Source organism: Schistosoma mansoni, chromosome W, assembly GCF_000237925.1.
Source record: "Schistosoma mansoni strain Puerto Rico chromosome W, complete genome".
NCBI classification, from domain to species: Eukaryota; Metazoa; Platyhelminthes; class Trematoda; order Strigeidida; family Schistosomatidae; genus Schistosoma; species Schistosoma mansoni.
The window spans coordinates 55,832,014-55,847,614 of record NC_031502.1 but is presented as its reverse complement, the minus strand read 5'-3'; the positions used below and the strand labels follow the sequence as shown (position 1 = coordinate 55,847,614).

Sequence of the window (15,601 nt, the reverse complement as noted above, 5' to 3'; positions counted from 1 at the left end):
AAATTGTTGGATTTCGTCTTATTGATCTAGAGGGTAAGCGGTTGATGTGATACCTTTATATCTTGGGTTTAATCCATGGTGGGGTAATGGATGTTCACTGCTGATAGGTCCCGTAACAGGACGAAATAGCTGTTTAGTGCTTCTAAGATCAGCCTATGGTGCGAGATATCGAACTGACTGTTCAAATTTACATTTAATATCACTAATTCTAGTTCAATTCTATTGATTTACATTAAATTTTAATCAGTATTGTGATTAATCTGTTTGATGTTAAACAGTTCAAGTAGGAACTCTAATACAAAATTTTTATTTTGTTTAGGATTTGCGGGCAAGACATACTTTTAATCTTCAAAGAACTGATGTCCCATGAAGATTTGGAACATTCTTCACTTCGTACCGCATTCAGTTATGTTATTCATTTCTTGGTTGACCTGCTGTAGCACTGAGATGATCGACAAGTTACACCGAAGATAGAACCGTTAAAAAAATTTTAAAAATTTGGGTAGTATTAGATTTTTTCTATTTTGTTCAAATTTAGATAAATCTCCGAGGACATAGAATGGGGAACCTTAAGTTATTTTAAAGATTGTTTAGAAACCCATTACTGCGAAAATGATTATGCTGTTAAGAGAGTATTCAGCTACTTTAGATTGGCTTAATGAAGATAGTTTTTGGACATTTCCATTATACGTCATGAAGCTAAGTATATACGATATGAAAGTATTGAACTGTTTTACACTAGACTTGAAGTCAGTGATTCTTATTTACACTGGACGTGATGGTTACAATAATCATAGGTGGGATATCGTGATGGAAAACTTGACTACCTGCAAACTTAAGGTCTAAGGGCGAATTCCTCCATGGGTGTAATGAGAATAAGTTGCTTCCCACAGAAACGGAATCTTCAGCGATAATGTCTTCTTATAACGAAGTTAGAAAGAGTAGGTCCTAGAAACAGTTAACCCCACCTTCCTCCCATAGATTCCTGATGGAGATGATAAAGTTTGAAATGTAATGACTCAACGTAGCAAAAACTCAAAAATGTCGTGTGACAGGCCATAAGTAATCGTCCTTTGACTAATTTGGTTGTACCTCCAGGTCACCAAGACTATCTTTAACGCGGTTTGTTTCCCAGATTCCTTAAGTATCCTTTTATGGTGAGAAACTTGAAAATGAAAAGTCTCCTCATACCTCTAAATTCATTCAAGCTAATCTTGATCAGGATCAAATGTCTTTTTAGCACGGTCTACACCTGGTTACTTCTAACAGAAACTGGGGCATTGACCCAACAGAAAGAAATCAAGCAATTGCTTTTCTGACTATCCAGAAGTTGGATGATGAAAGTCACAGTTGTTATCAATGCGGTGGCAGATAACTAGAAATTCTACTTGGAGAGTGTTTTGCTAGATAACTTGTTTCCGTTCGAAAAAGGGAATGAAGAACAATAGACCGTTATAATCAACACTGAAGGAGTTATCGATCGAAGTATTTCAGAAGATAATAAGGCAGACTACGAATCATCATTGTGAAGTTATGTGACTTATAACCAATGAATTCCATATTTAAAACCCAAAGTTGCAACAGTAGAACAGTATAGTGTGAATTAAATGTAAAAACCCTCACATCCCATTGGTTACATCCCTTCTTATTGTTCTCTCATATTCAATAGCTAACTGGACAATAATATAATACGAATGGTGAGAATAAATCTCCTTGATAAGCAAGTGGCCTATTTAATTTGCATTTTTCAGGCGTTTGCATTATTTATTTATTTAAACACATAAATATTGGTACAAATTGGCACAAGATATACATGCTCCACACAAGTCTTATTTGATTTGTGTGAAGATTGTGATACTGCACAGGCGCCCAAACTGAAACAGGTGGTTTTCCTAGGGGACCACACCAGGAGCCTTCGACCTAAATATCTGATCCACAAGGCAGTAGAGCACCGTAAGGAGATGCAGTCTCATGGTAGCCGGTGACCAACGATTGATTCATACGCCATTTGTTCCCTCAGGATACTGGAGCCCATGTGGAGCATTGGTTTGGAATTAGGGTTTTCCAACTCCCCTAGGTGGACACTCCACATTCACCAATCCGGTTAAAGCGCCGGACATTCGCTTTACGTCCTCTCACTTTCGTGAACAACGCCCCCGCCACGAGAAGGCAGTGAGTAGGACTTCCCTGACAGGGGCTATATATTCGCGTGGCCATGTGAGAGCATTTCGTGACGGAGAGCGGACTCTCTCCACTCTCGGCCGTACCAGGGCATTTGGGGGCCTCTAATCAGATTAGCCACTTATGCAAAACGTCTGTAGAATGAGATTTAAACTGATGACCATTTTGGTTGGAATCTGAGTAGTTTTAACGATTAATGCACTACTTTCATGATTTATCAATAGACCGTATTGTTTCATTAGGTATCATCCAATGATCCTCATTCTCCTCATCATTTCAACGATCAAATATGTGTTTAGAATCATCGTCGTCATAATGACGTCTAGAAAACTGCCCTCCCCCCCTTTGCTTATTACATAACAATATTGAATTCAATGTAAAACAAAGATACGAAAGCAATTTTTATATCACTAATAATAATAATGTATAACAGAGTACAGCAATTAAAGGTATTTTTTATTAGCACTAAAGCATTGTGTTTTAAAGATAAACATATAAATATGTAATACAATGAATTAAGTGTTTAAACATCAATTATAATATTTTTTTCCAATAATTGATCCTTCTATTTACTATGTACAAGGCACAAATTGCTGCATATATATGTGTGTAGATATGAGTGTGTGTGTGTGTGTACGTTCATTCACATAATAAGCACAAAATACACAACAGTACTGTAACAAAATGCATAAATATACAAAATACGAATATGCATATACTGCGTGTGTGTGTGGGTATGTGTATGACTTGAACGAATTCATACAGTTCACTAACAACAGTCAATGATTATTGATATCCCATTGTAAGAGCACCAAAACACATCTTTATTACAAATGACTTCTACCCAATTGTGTTCACTTTACATTGAGCGTTACAATATATACGTGTGTAGATACTTATCAAACATGAGTGTGATGAATTTGTTGGGTTTCCTTCACTATTTTTACAATATTATCTTTAGCATAATCATCAATAATACAATTAAATAAAAAAAGGGAAAAAAGACCCTCATTAGTATGTACTATAACAACTTGTGTGTGTGCTTTGTCAAATGATTAATTCATATTCATTAGGATAGAAACAGTAACGGGAATTATACTAGTTCAAAATGTGTATTAGCAATGGTAAACAAAATTACACAAAGAAATATGTCGGAAAAACACAAACAAAGAAAGAGAAACAACAGTACAAATGAAATTTCATAGCTGGCCTTTCAACAACAAAAAAGACAACTTTCAATGGCTTAGGGTCAAGTGTTTGTCTTATTCGTAAAATTGATTAAATCAACCTGAGTTGAATAGATTATTCGGATTGATCCAGTTCTTATAGTTTTATTTTACTAAATTGTCAATCAAGTCTAATTAGGATTGTATTAAAGAAAGACGAGTAGATTATATGTATGAGTAATAGTGGTAATAACAATATTCACTACAGTAACATACATATTGCCAGGAAGAAAAAAACAATCTTGGATCAACACAATGTGACTGGAATGCAGTAATTAAGGCAACGTTTTTTTCAGTATTGTTATCTTTCATCAACAAATTCAATAGTTATATATATATATATATATCAGGTGGTAATACAGGTCCCCTGAACTGATATATCTAGCATTAGTCTTGCTATTCATAGATGTGTTAGTCACTGGTCTCCATATCACTAAACTGGAAATTCATAGTGCATAAATCAATGAATTTTCTGGAAAAGAAGCTTCCAAAGTTTTCATTAGAGGACAAACCGTTAAATAAAAAAGTCAACAACACTACGGAAGGGATTTAGAAAATTGTGAGGAGACAGTTAAAAAGGAAATACATAGGAAATTAACACTTGGAAAAAAGAATATAAAATAAATATAACGTAACCATACAAATTCGGGTTAGATAAGCAATTTACAGCGTACATTTTTATGCAGCCAATTGTTTTATTATTTGTCCATACACAAACATTGATACGATTGACGTACTGAACACATAATTCATACTAAACGCGATAACCATTCTGGCGAGCACGTAAATACTCTGTTGCATGCACACTACATTTTTCGCTGCGATATCTAGTAAGCCGAATTGATTGTCGAAATGCCTCAGTTATAGTACCACGGTAACCACCTTTTCGAAGAAGAGAATCAATGGTTTCGCAATGATTCCAACCTTTATAAAAACAAAAACAGGCAAGACTGATAGATCAATGATGAATGAGTGGATATAGTGTAGAAAAAGTTAAAGGGGGGATATATGATACAAGTTTCGATTACTATACTTCGCGGCGAGAAACTATTTGTTTTGTAAAAAGTCATGAAAAGCATAACGTAATATTTGTTCTCCATTCATAACGACATTGCAATGTTTGTTCATGAACCACCAAGGCCAAGACTTCTATTCAAGCATTCAACCTTTGTCTGATACGACCTACAGATGTAAAATTTTTAACATCCCTAAAAGACGAATCTATAGATGAAGTGGACGTGATAGCTTGTGGATTACTAAATAAGAAAAGTCAAGAGGGAAATTTTTAACCATACAAAATCAATTAAACCCTAGAACATGTAATGAATAGACTATGAGATTTTTACTGAAATGTAGTAAAAGTTACTTAGCAATGTCTCAAAGTTAGGAAAAGTTTGAGCCTTACCTTGTTTGTAGGCAACTTCAGGCAAATACGTAGCAGTGCGATGATATCCCTTTTCATTAACAAATTCAATTCGAATTCCATGAACACCAATCTATTTCAGGCAATAAGAAAGTACAGATAACTGATTACTAAATATATGGACGAGGCTAAACTATACTGACGACCTTTGAACGAATCTTAAATGACCTTGAGAAATATTAGCTAATCAGAAGACAGTTAGTATACAGTAAAAATATATTATACAGAACTCAAAAATTAAAGGGGATACTGTTCTTTTACATGACTCAAAAACTTCTCAAGGTCAGATATAGGTTCAGAAGTTCTAAAATCATAGTGCATACGGTACAGGAACACATCCATATGGCTCCATAGTAGTCGACCTCTGAAACCATGATAAGGTCTCAAAAATTCCTTTAGCCTCGACCCCATAGCTTCAATGTTGTTGGTATATTGGTATGGTTTATGGTTTAGGGTTAGAGTTAAGGTTTAGGGTTAAGGGTGAGACTATAATTTATGGACGACCTTTGAGCGACGCTAGAGTGACCCTGAGAGTGTCAACATAATAACTAAGACCAAATGAGGGTTATAAACCTGTGTGAAGAATTCAAATTATGATTTACAGTTCATGGTTAAGGCTAGGAATTATACTTAGGGTTTTCATCACGAACTGACATCAGCTATAATGCCAAAACTCTATTTATCCAAATGGATAATTGAATTTCGCGCCAAAATCTCATGATCACTTCTCTTGTAGACGCTGAATTATCACGTCTCCCTAAAATCCGCTGTAAATTGATCGTACGTAAGCATCAGGCACCGAACTTAGCGCCGTGACCTTGAAAACCTGCGAAAGCTTCTGACTGGCTCGGCAGTATAGTTTAGTCTCGCCCTTATGGTATAGAAAAGGTGTTTATCTATCAGAAAGAGAGTATGACAACAATGTAGTTCATTATTTCGCACTAAATGCGAGTAAAGCGTGGTCTTAGAAATAATAGAACTTACGTACATTGCATATACTTGATCATATGTATTTCTGACCCATTACTCATGTACAGTAGAATAACTAGCCGAAGAAAGGCTTAAAGCACTAGCTAAAAAGTTGGAGCTAATAACAGCCAATCAAATACAATATATACAGAACAGTCTACTAGTCATGTGTGGTAAGATACTCATAGCTCACTAAGTTTTTGGTGTTGATTTCTATAAAAACAATGAAAGTTTTGCGATTATACTACCCAACTCCGTGAAGTAAATATCAAGTTCATGGATGATGCTAAAAATCATCAGTGACTGAGGTAGTTGCTTACGTGTGTCTGAACAATGTCTACTTACACGTCTAATGATGGCTGACATGCAAGTAGGTTGGAAAAAAGTTAGGAGCGAAGAGACCAATATATGGCATTATTCCATGAAGCTATTAGCTACTGGTCTAGGCCATATCGGTTTTCGCAGACTTACAGATTGAGACCCGTGCAATAATTGTAATCACTTGTGATAGTTCTATATAGTTTTTGTCTTCCTTGAAATATTGAATTAAGTGTCATACCTTACTTTTTCGGCATATTACCTCCTTTTGAAACTCGTCTTTCATGTTTCAGAATCTATTGCAGTCGAAATCAAATTCTCCCCTCTGAAGTTCCATTTTCGACGTGCTAGTTTGGAGTGTAGTAATTAGGATAAACGAATATTTTTGCTCGATCCTACGTTGTTTGTAACTGACTGACACCACTGTTGACTATAGGAGTAATATTTGGAAAGTTTGGGTACAAAATTCCCAATTACTGAATCATGATGCGTGAGTCCAACTCATCATTATCGATCCGAGCAGCTGAGTAATAGTAATCCTAATAAAAAGCTAACCTAAAGATCTAATACACCAACCTATACCTGGTTGCGAAGTTATACTCGAGTACATCGCATAAATTTAAATATAGATGACATCCGAACGTTTCTGTAAAAGAAGATAGGTGGAATACTTGGAGGGAAAGCAACACATACAATAACATTGTTTATATTTTCCATAAACTGATTTAGTTCAGGAAAAGTCAGGGCATATGGATTTATCCACATGTAACTGAATTGAAAAGCCTAAGCTAATGATTTCGATCAGAAAATATAAACCAACCTGCCAATCCTGATAGTTTTTCCCCTCCTCAAAATTCAAAAGCAAGGAAACAGAACATGTGAGATTAGGAAACTCTTCTTCTGTTATTGGGGAAAAGCGACTGTCCTTCATAGCGCTAAAAGATTTAAAAATATAAGAAAAATACAAATGAACCTGTTAATCGCATATTCACGAAGACCACTGTGGATATTCATGGCAGTAAAAGTCCCTATACACCCACGCAGTTTTTCCTCTTTTCCATACGTCCACGTCACGAAAAGCGGGCTACAGGTAAATGAGTAAGACTTTAATTTACTAAGAGCTGTTTGGAAATGTCTTGGGGGCAGGAGGAGGTTCAAGATTATGTAAATGGTTGTGAAGGACGTCAAAACAAAAGTAACACATTTCACGTCTAACAACCCCATGTGTGCTAAGGCCATTACGAGAAACGCGTGGTTGTGATGTTGATTCCTCATCTAACCTTTGCTTTTTGGCTCCAAAGCAAGACGAAGGAGCTCTGGAACGAGCCATAAACACGATTGTCTAAGCGTTGTGACCTAGGACACACAAACCACCCGCCGTCCTTCACCAGTAACAAAGGAGATATATGTCATTCAAGTTTCCAAAACTTGTTGAACAGTACATGATGTCTAAAATACATGAAATGACTACACTTCCTAAATAGTACTAATATATCCAATGCGTAGCCGTAAGTTTTATTTTCCGGGTCAACGAATTGGCCACAGAGTGATAGGGTCTTAGGGCCATACATGGTTGACCATATCGAAAGCTTTTGAGAAGTCAAGGTAAATGATGTCAACCTTCCATCTGCGATCAGGGATGCTTTTTCTTTTGTCCACCGCAGTTTGCAGGTCGGTTATACAAGTGTGGTGTGTTTCTTAAACCATGTTGTTGGGATGAAAACAAGTTTACGGATAGTAAGTAGTCATGTATACCGTCACATATAGGGGACTCTATGATTTTCGAGGGTACAGAGAGAAGCGCTACCGGTCGATATCTTGAAGGTCGACTGAGCCGATCTCCTCTGAAAATCGGTGTGATGTGAGCCAGCTCACAATTTTCTGGCAATATACCTCGACTAAGCGAATGTGAGGACATCACGCTAAGCAGTGTTGCCAATATTGGAGCTGCTTCCCTCAACATAGCGGAATGAACCATACACGGACCACGAGAAGTATCGTTTTTAAGTACACCGGTACACCGAATCAGAACTCAGGTTCACTTCTGAAGGTCCTGTGGAGTTGCAAGTGAAGCTTTCATCAACAAAGTTGGTGTGGGTCGATTTAAATGTCCGAGAGTATTGTTCATCCAAAAGGTAAGCGGCATCACCGTCATTATCGGTCGGACCATTCGAACCTAGCAGTTGGGAAACTCCAGTTTTGACTTGTGGAAGAGAGGCTGCGTAAGGGAATAAGCTTATCGGATTGGAGACAAATTTATCGATAAGCTTGATCTGGTACTGAAGCTTGTTTTCTCTTATTGCCTGTGTGCATATGTTTCTCATATGTTTGTATTGCCTGCACGCGCCGACTTTATCAGTTCGTCTGTATGTAGCCCAAAAGTGCCTTTTGCGGCTCAGCAAACGAAGAGTGCGATTCTTGATGATTGTAGGTTGCTTGTAGCTTTTGGGGACCGTTTCATGAACTGAATGCTTGGTAGCACATAAGAGTGTGTGCAGTGAAAAATCCCAATGACCATCCATTTTAACTTGAGGGTAAACATCCCAACTCACCTGCTATAGATAGCCCTGTAAGGATGACACATTCAACCGTTTGAAATTCCAGAGCCTGTTGTTGTGGGATATCTTAGCTCAGTTTTGCTGACAAAAGTGAAGGCTATAACAGCGTGATTGCTTTTCCCCAAGGGAGCCAAAATCGAGAGATTTTCGACTAGGAATTATTCATTTGTAAGCACCCAGTCTAAGCGTAACGGCGTCTGACTGTTTCTCCAACGAGTCGCCGACTTCACATTTTCGAATAATCCCAGATCCTCAATAAGCTTGGAGAAACAAATTTCAGCAAAGTTTTCACCACCAATGTACGTATTTTCCACGAAATTGACTTTAGGAAGATTGAATCCCTCTAGAATGAGGATATGAGTGAATCCGAGACGAGTAGAGCGGGATAATCCTTCCAGCATACAATTGTCGTAGTCGATGTCAGCAGTGGGCTTTCTGTAGATGACACCAACTAGACACCTCGAGGTGGTAGACAATCTTACTGAGCACTTTACGGATTCATCAAGATTGAGAAACTCTTGTTTGTGAACTTGGTGTACCTCCAGGCATGAACGCATATATAAGGCTACTCCACCCTCCATTCCTGTTCATCTATCGTTGCGAAGCAAAGACATCCCAGGAATCGCTAGCTCCCGGCCCGCAAACTGAGAAGATATCCGTGTTTCAAACATTCCTATTAGATGAGCATCATTAGCGTAGTCAAGTTTACGTAGCTCATCCATTTCATCTGGTAAACTCGCGGCGTTCATGTATAAGCATTTTATGCTTTCAATTTAAAACTCGTAAGCTTCTTCCTGTTTGTCTATGCGAGTCTTACGTGAATAGCAGGTAGCCTAGCTGTACAAAGTTTTCCGAGTTAGTGGACCCTGTCCTTTACATGTTCTTTTATGATCAAGACAGTTCACAAATGGAATTGTCAGCTCCAACTTGCCATTGTGCTTGATCCTGGTGTCGTGTAGCCTATCCGGATGCATGTAGACTCCGGTTGGCAACCGACGTCTGTTGGCATGAAATACTTCTAGAGTTTCAGCCGCCGTATGCGACGATGGGAAAGTTATCTTCGTTAACCGGGGTCTAGAATCTCCGTCCTTCTTGGCTAGTCTCCACACCTGTTGAGTCAGTATTTTTTTAAGCTTCAAGGATTGATGGATAAATAACCATTCTCTAATATCAGAGTTTGTATGACCAGGGTGTGTGTTTTCCGGTACACCTTGCACAATAATATTTCTTCCACGGAAAAACTCGCGAGATTCCTTAAGGATGTTCCGGATGAGATTTCGCTCAGAATATGGTATGTCATGCAGTATTCTTACGTCCCCATCGGATTTCAGCAAGTGACTAGCTTGCAAGATGTCCTCAACGTCGGAAGCATTCTTGAGTGTTACACGAAGTAGCCTCGAGTGATTTTGATGGTTAGAGTCTTTTCCCTGAGTGAGCCATGTGACCATCAAAGGGCCTATTCTAGAAAGTTCAAGCTTCTTATTTGATTCTCCCCAGAACATTCTGTTACTTTTTTCTTACAAACTGAAGGGAAGGTCAGGGTTGTCTTTAAGGTTCATGATTATGAGAGGGTCATCACGAACCGTTGTTGATTTCTCAGGTTTTCCACTGTGTCCAGGTTCGGCACCTTGTTGTTTGGAGGTCGAAGCGCGTTTCCGATTTCCAGGCTCTTTGATGACCGGATGGACATTCTTGGGGGTAGGCTGTGCGGTCAAGTCACCAGTTGTTTTCCGTTCAATACTTGGGATGTTCAACTTAGACGGTGACGCCCGGTCCTTTTTAACTCTGTTAACGGGGGTTCAATCACTACAGAGTTTTTATGAACCACCACTGCATTCAAGGACTATGTGCCGGGAGACCCACGTTTGCTGAGGGAGTCTATTAACATCGACTTATGATGGTACTGAGTTTCAGCATGTCATCACTAGTGCTATTACCTGCTCCATCGATGATAGACCTGTTGATATCCTTCTCCTTCTTCATACTACGTGTCCTTATTTGTCTACCCGTTTTATGACTTTCATTTGCCAAGTTTCCAGACAACTTGTTCCGCAGACCTGTCAAGAGGGCAATGATGTCACGCAGCGAAACTACAGCATCCGCGTTGCATATGACACATACCCACCTAAGTTCCGACTAGCTGAGTCTGATATAGGCAGCTGCTGTGAGATCTGTGCACGCTTCGTGGAACCAACCTTTGCGGTTGTCGCACCGCATGCCAGATGTAACAGCAAAACGATATCCAGGTCGTGTGCATGAATTTTTCATGACTATATTGACGTAAACTGTTTTATAGATAAAAGCAGAAAGCTCAAGACCGTTAAAAGAAACACAGTATACTAAAACGGGCAAAAATGGACAAAAACGGGTTATGACAAGCTGAAACTAGCCTTTACGTGAAAAATTGAAAAGAAAACTGAAAACTAAGCTGAGGTAAAACCTCTGTTAACTATTAAGTTGGGTGAAACTTGAAAAAAATCTACCAGACCTGTAGCTGAGAATAGATTCTTTAGATCAGAAGTGGCGCTTTCTTTGCATAAGAACACAGAAAAAGTTTGGGAAATGCAAATCACGTTAGAACTAGACTCCCCTTTCAAAAAGCGAGCGAGACTGGTGGACCTCATCAAGGAGACAGATAAGCATATGAATGTAAGCATTGTTACAAGGAGAAAGAAGAAGCGCACTGAGAAGAAACTACCTATAGACAGTACTGAGGCATACAAATCCGTGGGCTCAGTTCAGGATTCACATACCAATGTAATGTAAACCATAGGGGAGCCAAGTCTGAGCAGTGTAGAGGAAGTGATCAAGACATAATAAGGTAAATGCGTTGCTCACAGTCACACTTAGGAAAAGAAAAGTAAGGAAATAGAAAGTAACCCTGCTTTTGACGAGCAACTGAAATCGGATTGCAAGGAAAAAACGGCTTCAGGAACTAAAATTCCAAAGTGTGTCAAGGCAGACCTCGCTGACAGATCAGTCATTTTTCATAGGTTAAGAGAATCTTCCAAAAGGGAACCAAAGGTCAAATTTGAGCACGGCCTCAGTCATATTAAATCTTTAATAAGCAAGCTACTCCCAGAAACAGTTTCAGGAGTTAACATCTGTAAGCTTTATAGAATAGGACAGACGGTGGATTCTGAACGTACTCAGAAAAGCCGCCTCTTGAGGGTTACCTTTACTTCGGCTGAAGGAAGAAACCTAATACTGGGAAACTCACGCTAACTGATTGGATCCGGAATATACATCCGCGAGGATTTCAGCCTGGTCGACCGCATTAAGAGACGATCTGCAGAAGTGGAAATAAATGAGCGCCGAGAAAACGGTGAAGAGACCCTGTAGTTAAGGGTTCTCACATTATAAAATTTCGGATCGAAACGATCCACAAACCACTGTGGGTGATAGGGGGAAGTTCACCACGGAATTAAAGGTGTGCCACACAAACGCTCACAGCCTACAAAATAAAATGGCGGAGCTCAAGACTGTGGTGAACATGGAAAATCCGGATGCCATTGTTGTCTCAGAAACATAGCTGACATCACAATTGTGAGATAATTAAATTCAGTTCACTGGTTTCACATCCAGTAGGTCTGATGTATTGAACCGTAGGGGAGGCGGAGGTATTCCGTGCAAGGAAACTACCTCAACCATGCGAGCAGTTGAGACAGTAGCACATTATTCAGGGACATAATAATAAATAATAGTAATAATTTATTCTCAAATAACAGATTGTTACATGAGGCATGCCGGTTTACAGGCAAGATCAAATTGTTAAAGAAGTTACAATTTTCACTGTTGAAAATTACTCAGCTGGGTTGATATTTCATAAGATATGAATGTAAATGGATTTTATAAGGAACATGTCAATATCACACTTGGCGCACTTTATGGAGGTAGCGTTGCAACATACAACTGATGGTCGAGAATAGATACATGCGAAGTTGGAGGCTTTTAGAAGTTTCGAACTTATATCCCTCCAGAATATCGGAAGCATTAATAACGGTGTATGACGAAGTCACCCGTGCCATTTCTGTTTTCGGTGGAGTATCTGCAGGAGGCTGAAAAAGGTGTAAGAAAAAAGAAGGACGAAAAGCAGAGCACACAATATTCATGGAGGAATAGTTAAGGTATAACCATTTAGTCTATTTGCCTATTACTGAAGTATTTATTAGGTAAGAACATACTAATGTGTTAAAGAAAAATAAGTGTGGGCAAGGTATGAGTGGACAAGGAACTGTATAAATGAAGGTAGTTCAGAAGGAAGTATGGAATTGTGTAATTATAAAATGGAGTGCTGAAAACAGTATTCCGATACAAATGGCTGTCTCCCTTTTTTCGAAGCTGTTTGAACTCTCTTTTTTGTTTTTAGATTTTATAGGGTATAGAGTGGGCTTCGCTTTTAGCCAATTGTCTAGTTTGCTTGTATTAGGATTACTTGGTAGGAAGTGGAACCAATTCAGTTTTTTTAACATGATTCAAAGTGGTATTTTGCATGAATAATTTCGCATCAATACCGTTGGTTTGTGACATCCCACTTGACATAAGGAGCCGTAATTTAATATGTTCTGCCCCACAGACACGGGTGGATTGAAGTTATCTCCCCACCATCATGTTTGCTGATCAGTAACGCCACCCTCCCTCCTTTTATGATGTTAGGCTCTCTTACGTTTGTGGTCGGTATGAATATTGCTTTTATCAAGGACCATATTTGGAATACACTGTCTCTACAAGTTCCATGTACAAGCAAATCAGATGGTAATAGCATTTGTATTATGGGTTAGATATCCATTTAATATATCGTACTACTATGAATATATTTTATGATGTTACATATATCGTTTATATACATGAGAAACAGAATTGGGCCTAATACACTTCCCTGGATGACGCCACTAGTTATTGGTCTAGGTAATGAGAGACAGTCGTTGTACTTTACCATTTGTTTACGTCCCTTTAAGAATGAAACAAACCATGAATAGAGTGGGTTGTTGATTCCGAAGGACCGTAGTTTGGCTAGAAGCCGTTTGTGTGGAACCTTATCAAAAGCTTTCCTAAAGTCTAAAAATATGACTGATACAAAGAGTCCATTGTCTCGTTTCAGAGTTATATCATTCATGTAGTCCACTAGGCATGTATCACATGATCTGGACCTAAGAAATCCATGTTGGGAGACCGAGATGAGATTATTGGTAATTACATGTTGGACTAACGCCGCTTTAACTACTTTCTCCATCACTCTAGACACCACTGAAGTTATGTTTATGGGTCGGTAATTTTCAACATTTGCTTCAGGTCCTGTTTTAATTTTGGGAATGATGTGTGTAGTTTTCCAGGCAGTAGGGTAATGCGTTGTAGAGAGTGATATCGCAAATAGTTTGAGTAATAAAACACACATATCATCGCCTCCACGTTTTAGCATGCTAGCCGGAATACCATCTGGTCCATCAGTGTAGGAGTGTTTCAGTGTACTAATTGCCTTAGAGATATTCTGTACATTGAAGTCTACGTTAGTAATCTCACAGGTAGATGCTGTGATAAGTTCTAAATCATTAAGTGGTTTTTCATCAGTTAATGAGGAACAAAAGTGTTCATTAAATAGTCCCGTAACAAGTTTAGGATCTTCGTATACTTGTTTGTCTTTAATAAATATGTTTCCTCTCGACTTAGAACGTTTAAGTTTATTTTGAAAGAGTGTGGTGAGTGCTGAGGAGTTATTACTAAGTTCGACAGCACGTTTTTCCTGTTCGATTGCTTTTTGTGTACTTATTGCGTCTGTCTGGACAAGTATTTCTGTCATCGTTACTAAAGAGGAGAAGTCATTAGAGTTGTGGAAGCGAGTACAATGTCTCTGCAGACGTCTTCGTGTACCGACCGTTATAAACAGATCTTTAGAAAACTTAGGTCTCCAGTACTCTAAAGGTGCGATTTTGTTTATGATACTTTCGATGTTGTGATAAAATATATTGGTTAGTGTGTCGGTATTGTTTGCAGTAAAGAATGTTCCCCAGTCAGTGCTTCTTAGGTAATTGTGAAAATTATTCCAATCTACCTTGCGATAGTTTCTACGAAGGGTTACATTTTTACGTCTACCGTTTGTGTTTTTTATATTAAGGCTACATACGACAGTGTTATGATCACTACCTGGGAACTTTTTTCCAATATACACAGTATTGGGGGTGAGGCCACTGGTAAAGACTAAGTCCAAGATATTTTGATGTCTGGTAGGGCTACTAACATATTGAGTCCACTGTCCTAGTTCTAGACATTCAATAAATGATTCATAACGTTTCGGAGCTTTGACTGGAAACCAAGAAATTTCAGGCATGTTGAAGTCACCACAAATGAGCTTGCCTGTGAATGGAAGGGATGATGCTAGTGTGAATACCTCTGATAATACTGCTATTTCACCTATTGCCAAGTTAGGTTGCTGGTAGATACAGCCGAACAGTAAGGTAATGGAATTTGATGGCTTTAAAACAATCCACACCGAGTCCTTCAGTTTGTTTAGTTCAGGCATATCGCATAGTAGTGAGTTTAAGCTAGAATTCATTTGATAATTCTCCAAGGAATGTGACTACAACTGAAGAGAAAAAAGCAGAAATTTCACTAAGTAAATCTCAATTACCCATCACATCTAATTCATCATTGGTAAACGTAATCAATAATATTGATAGTTGTAGAAATGTCGTAGATCATAAAGCAGAAGAACCGGTGAAAGAATATTCAAAATTAATCTGTAAGTTTTGTTTATTTATTCATTGATAAAGGTGAATGACACAAATTACCTCAGTAACTTTATTCCATAAAGAATCTATAATATTACAAACCAGTTGTTATGTATAATAATACAGATGATATTTTATTCCTCGTCGAGTCTATAATTTATGGACGAATCAATCACGTATAAAAAAACAGGTCTGGATTTT

At 38.3% G+C, this 15,601-nt stretch overlaps 2 protein-coding genes across 4 annotated transcripts; one reads left to right on the top strand and one right to left on the bottom strand.

Annotated features, from left to right (window-relative positions):
- Positions 1 to 612: 612 nt before the first annotated feature.
- On the top strand, positions 613 to 846 carry Smp_204290 (uncharacterized protein; the record flags this gene model as incomplete). Its single annotated transcript, XM_018790232.1, has 1 exon — positions 613 to 846. The coding sequence occupies one exon, from the start codon at positions 613 to 615 to the stop codon at positions 844 to 846; it is 234 nt and encodes a 77-aa protein (XP_018655595.1).
- Positions 847 to 3,199: 2,353 nt separating this feature from the next.
- Positions 3,200 to 7,471, bottom strand: Smp_075640.1 (putative ammecr1 homolog; the record flags this gene model as incomplete). 3 transcript variants are annotated; one of them, XM_018790228.1, is made up of 6 exons in its annotated part: positions 6,445 to 6,656; positions 6,700 to 6,763; positions 6,811 to 6,900; positions 6,938 to 7,052; positions 7,091 to 7,201; positions 7,233 to 7,471. In XM_018790228.1, the coding sequence occupies 5 exons, from the start codon at positions 7,445 to 7,447 to the stop codon at positions 6,737 to 6,739; spliced, it is 558 nt and encodes a 185-aa protein (XP_018655592.1). The 3 variants fall into 3 exon arrangements, with proteins under 3 accessions (XP_018655594.1, XP_018655593.1, XP_018655592.1); XM_018790227.1 differs by lacking the exons at positions 6,445 to 6,656; positions 6,700 to 6,763; positions 6,811 to 6,900 and adding exons at positions 4,162 to 4,331; positions 4,813 to 4,903 and having other exon boundaries at positions 7,233 to 7,447; XM_018790229.1 differs by lacking the exons at positions 6,445 to 6,656; positions 6,700 to 6,763; positions 6,811 to 6,900 and adding exons at positions 3,200 to 4,331; positions 4,813 to 4,903 and having other exon boundaries at positions 7,091 to 7,471.
- Between the last annotated feature and the right edge of the window lie 8,130 nt (positions 7,472 to 15,601).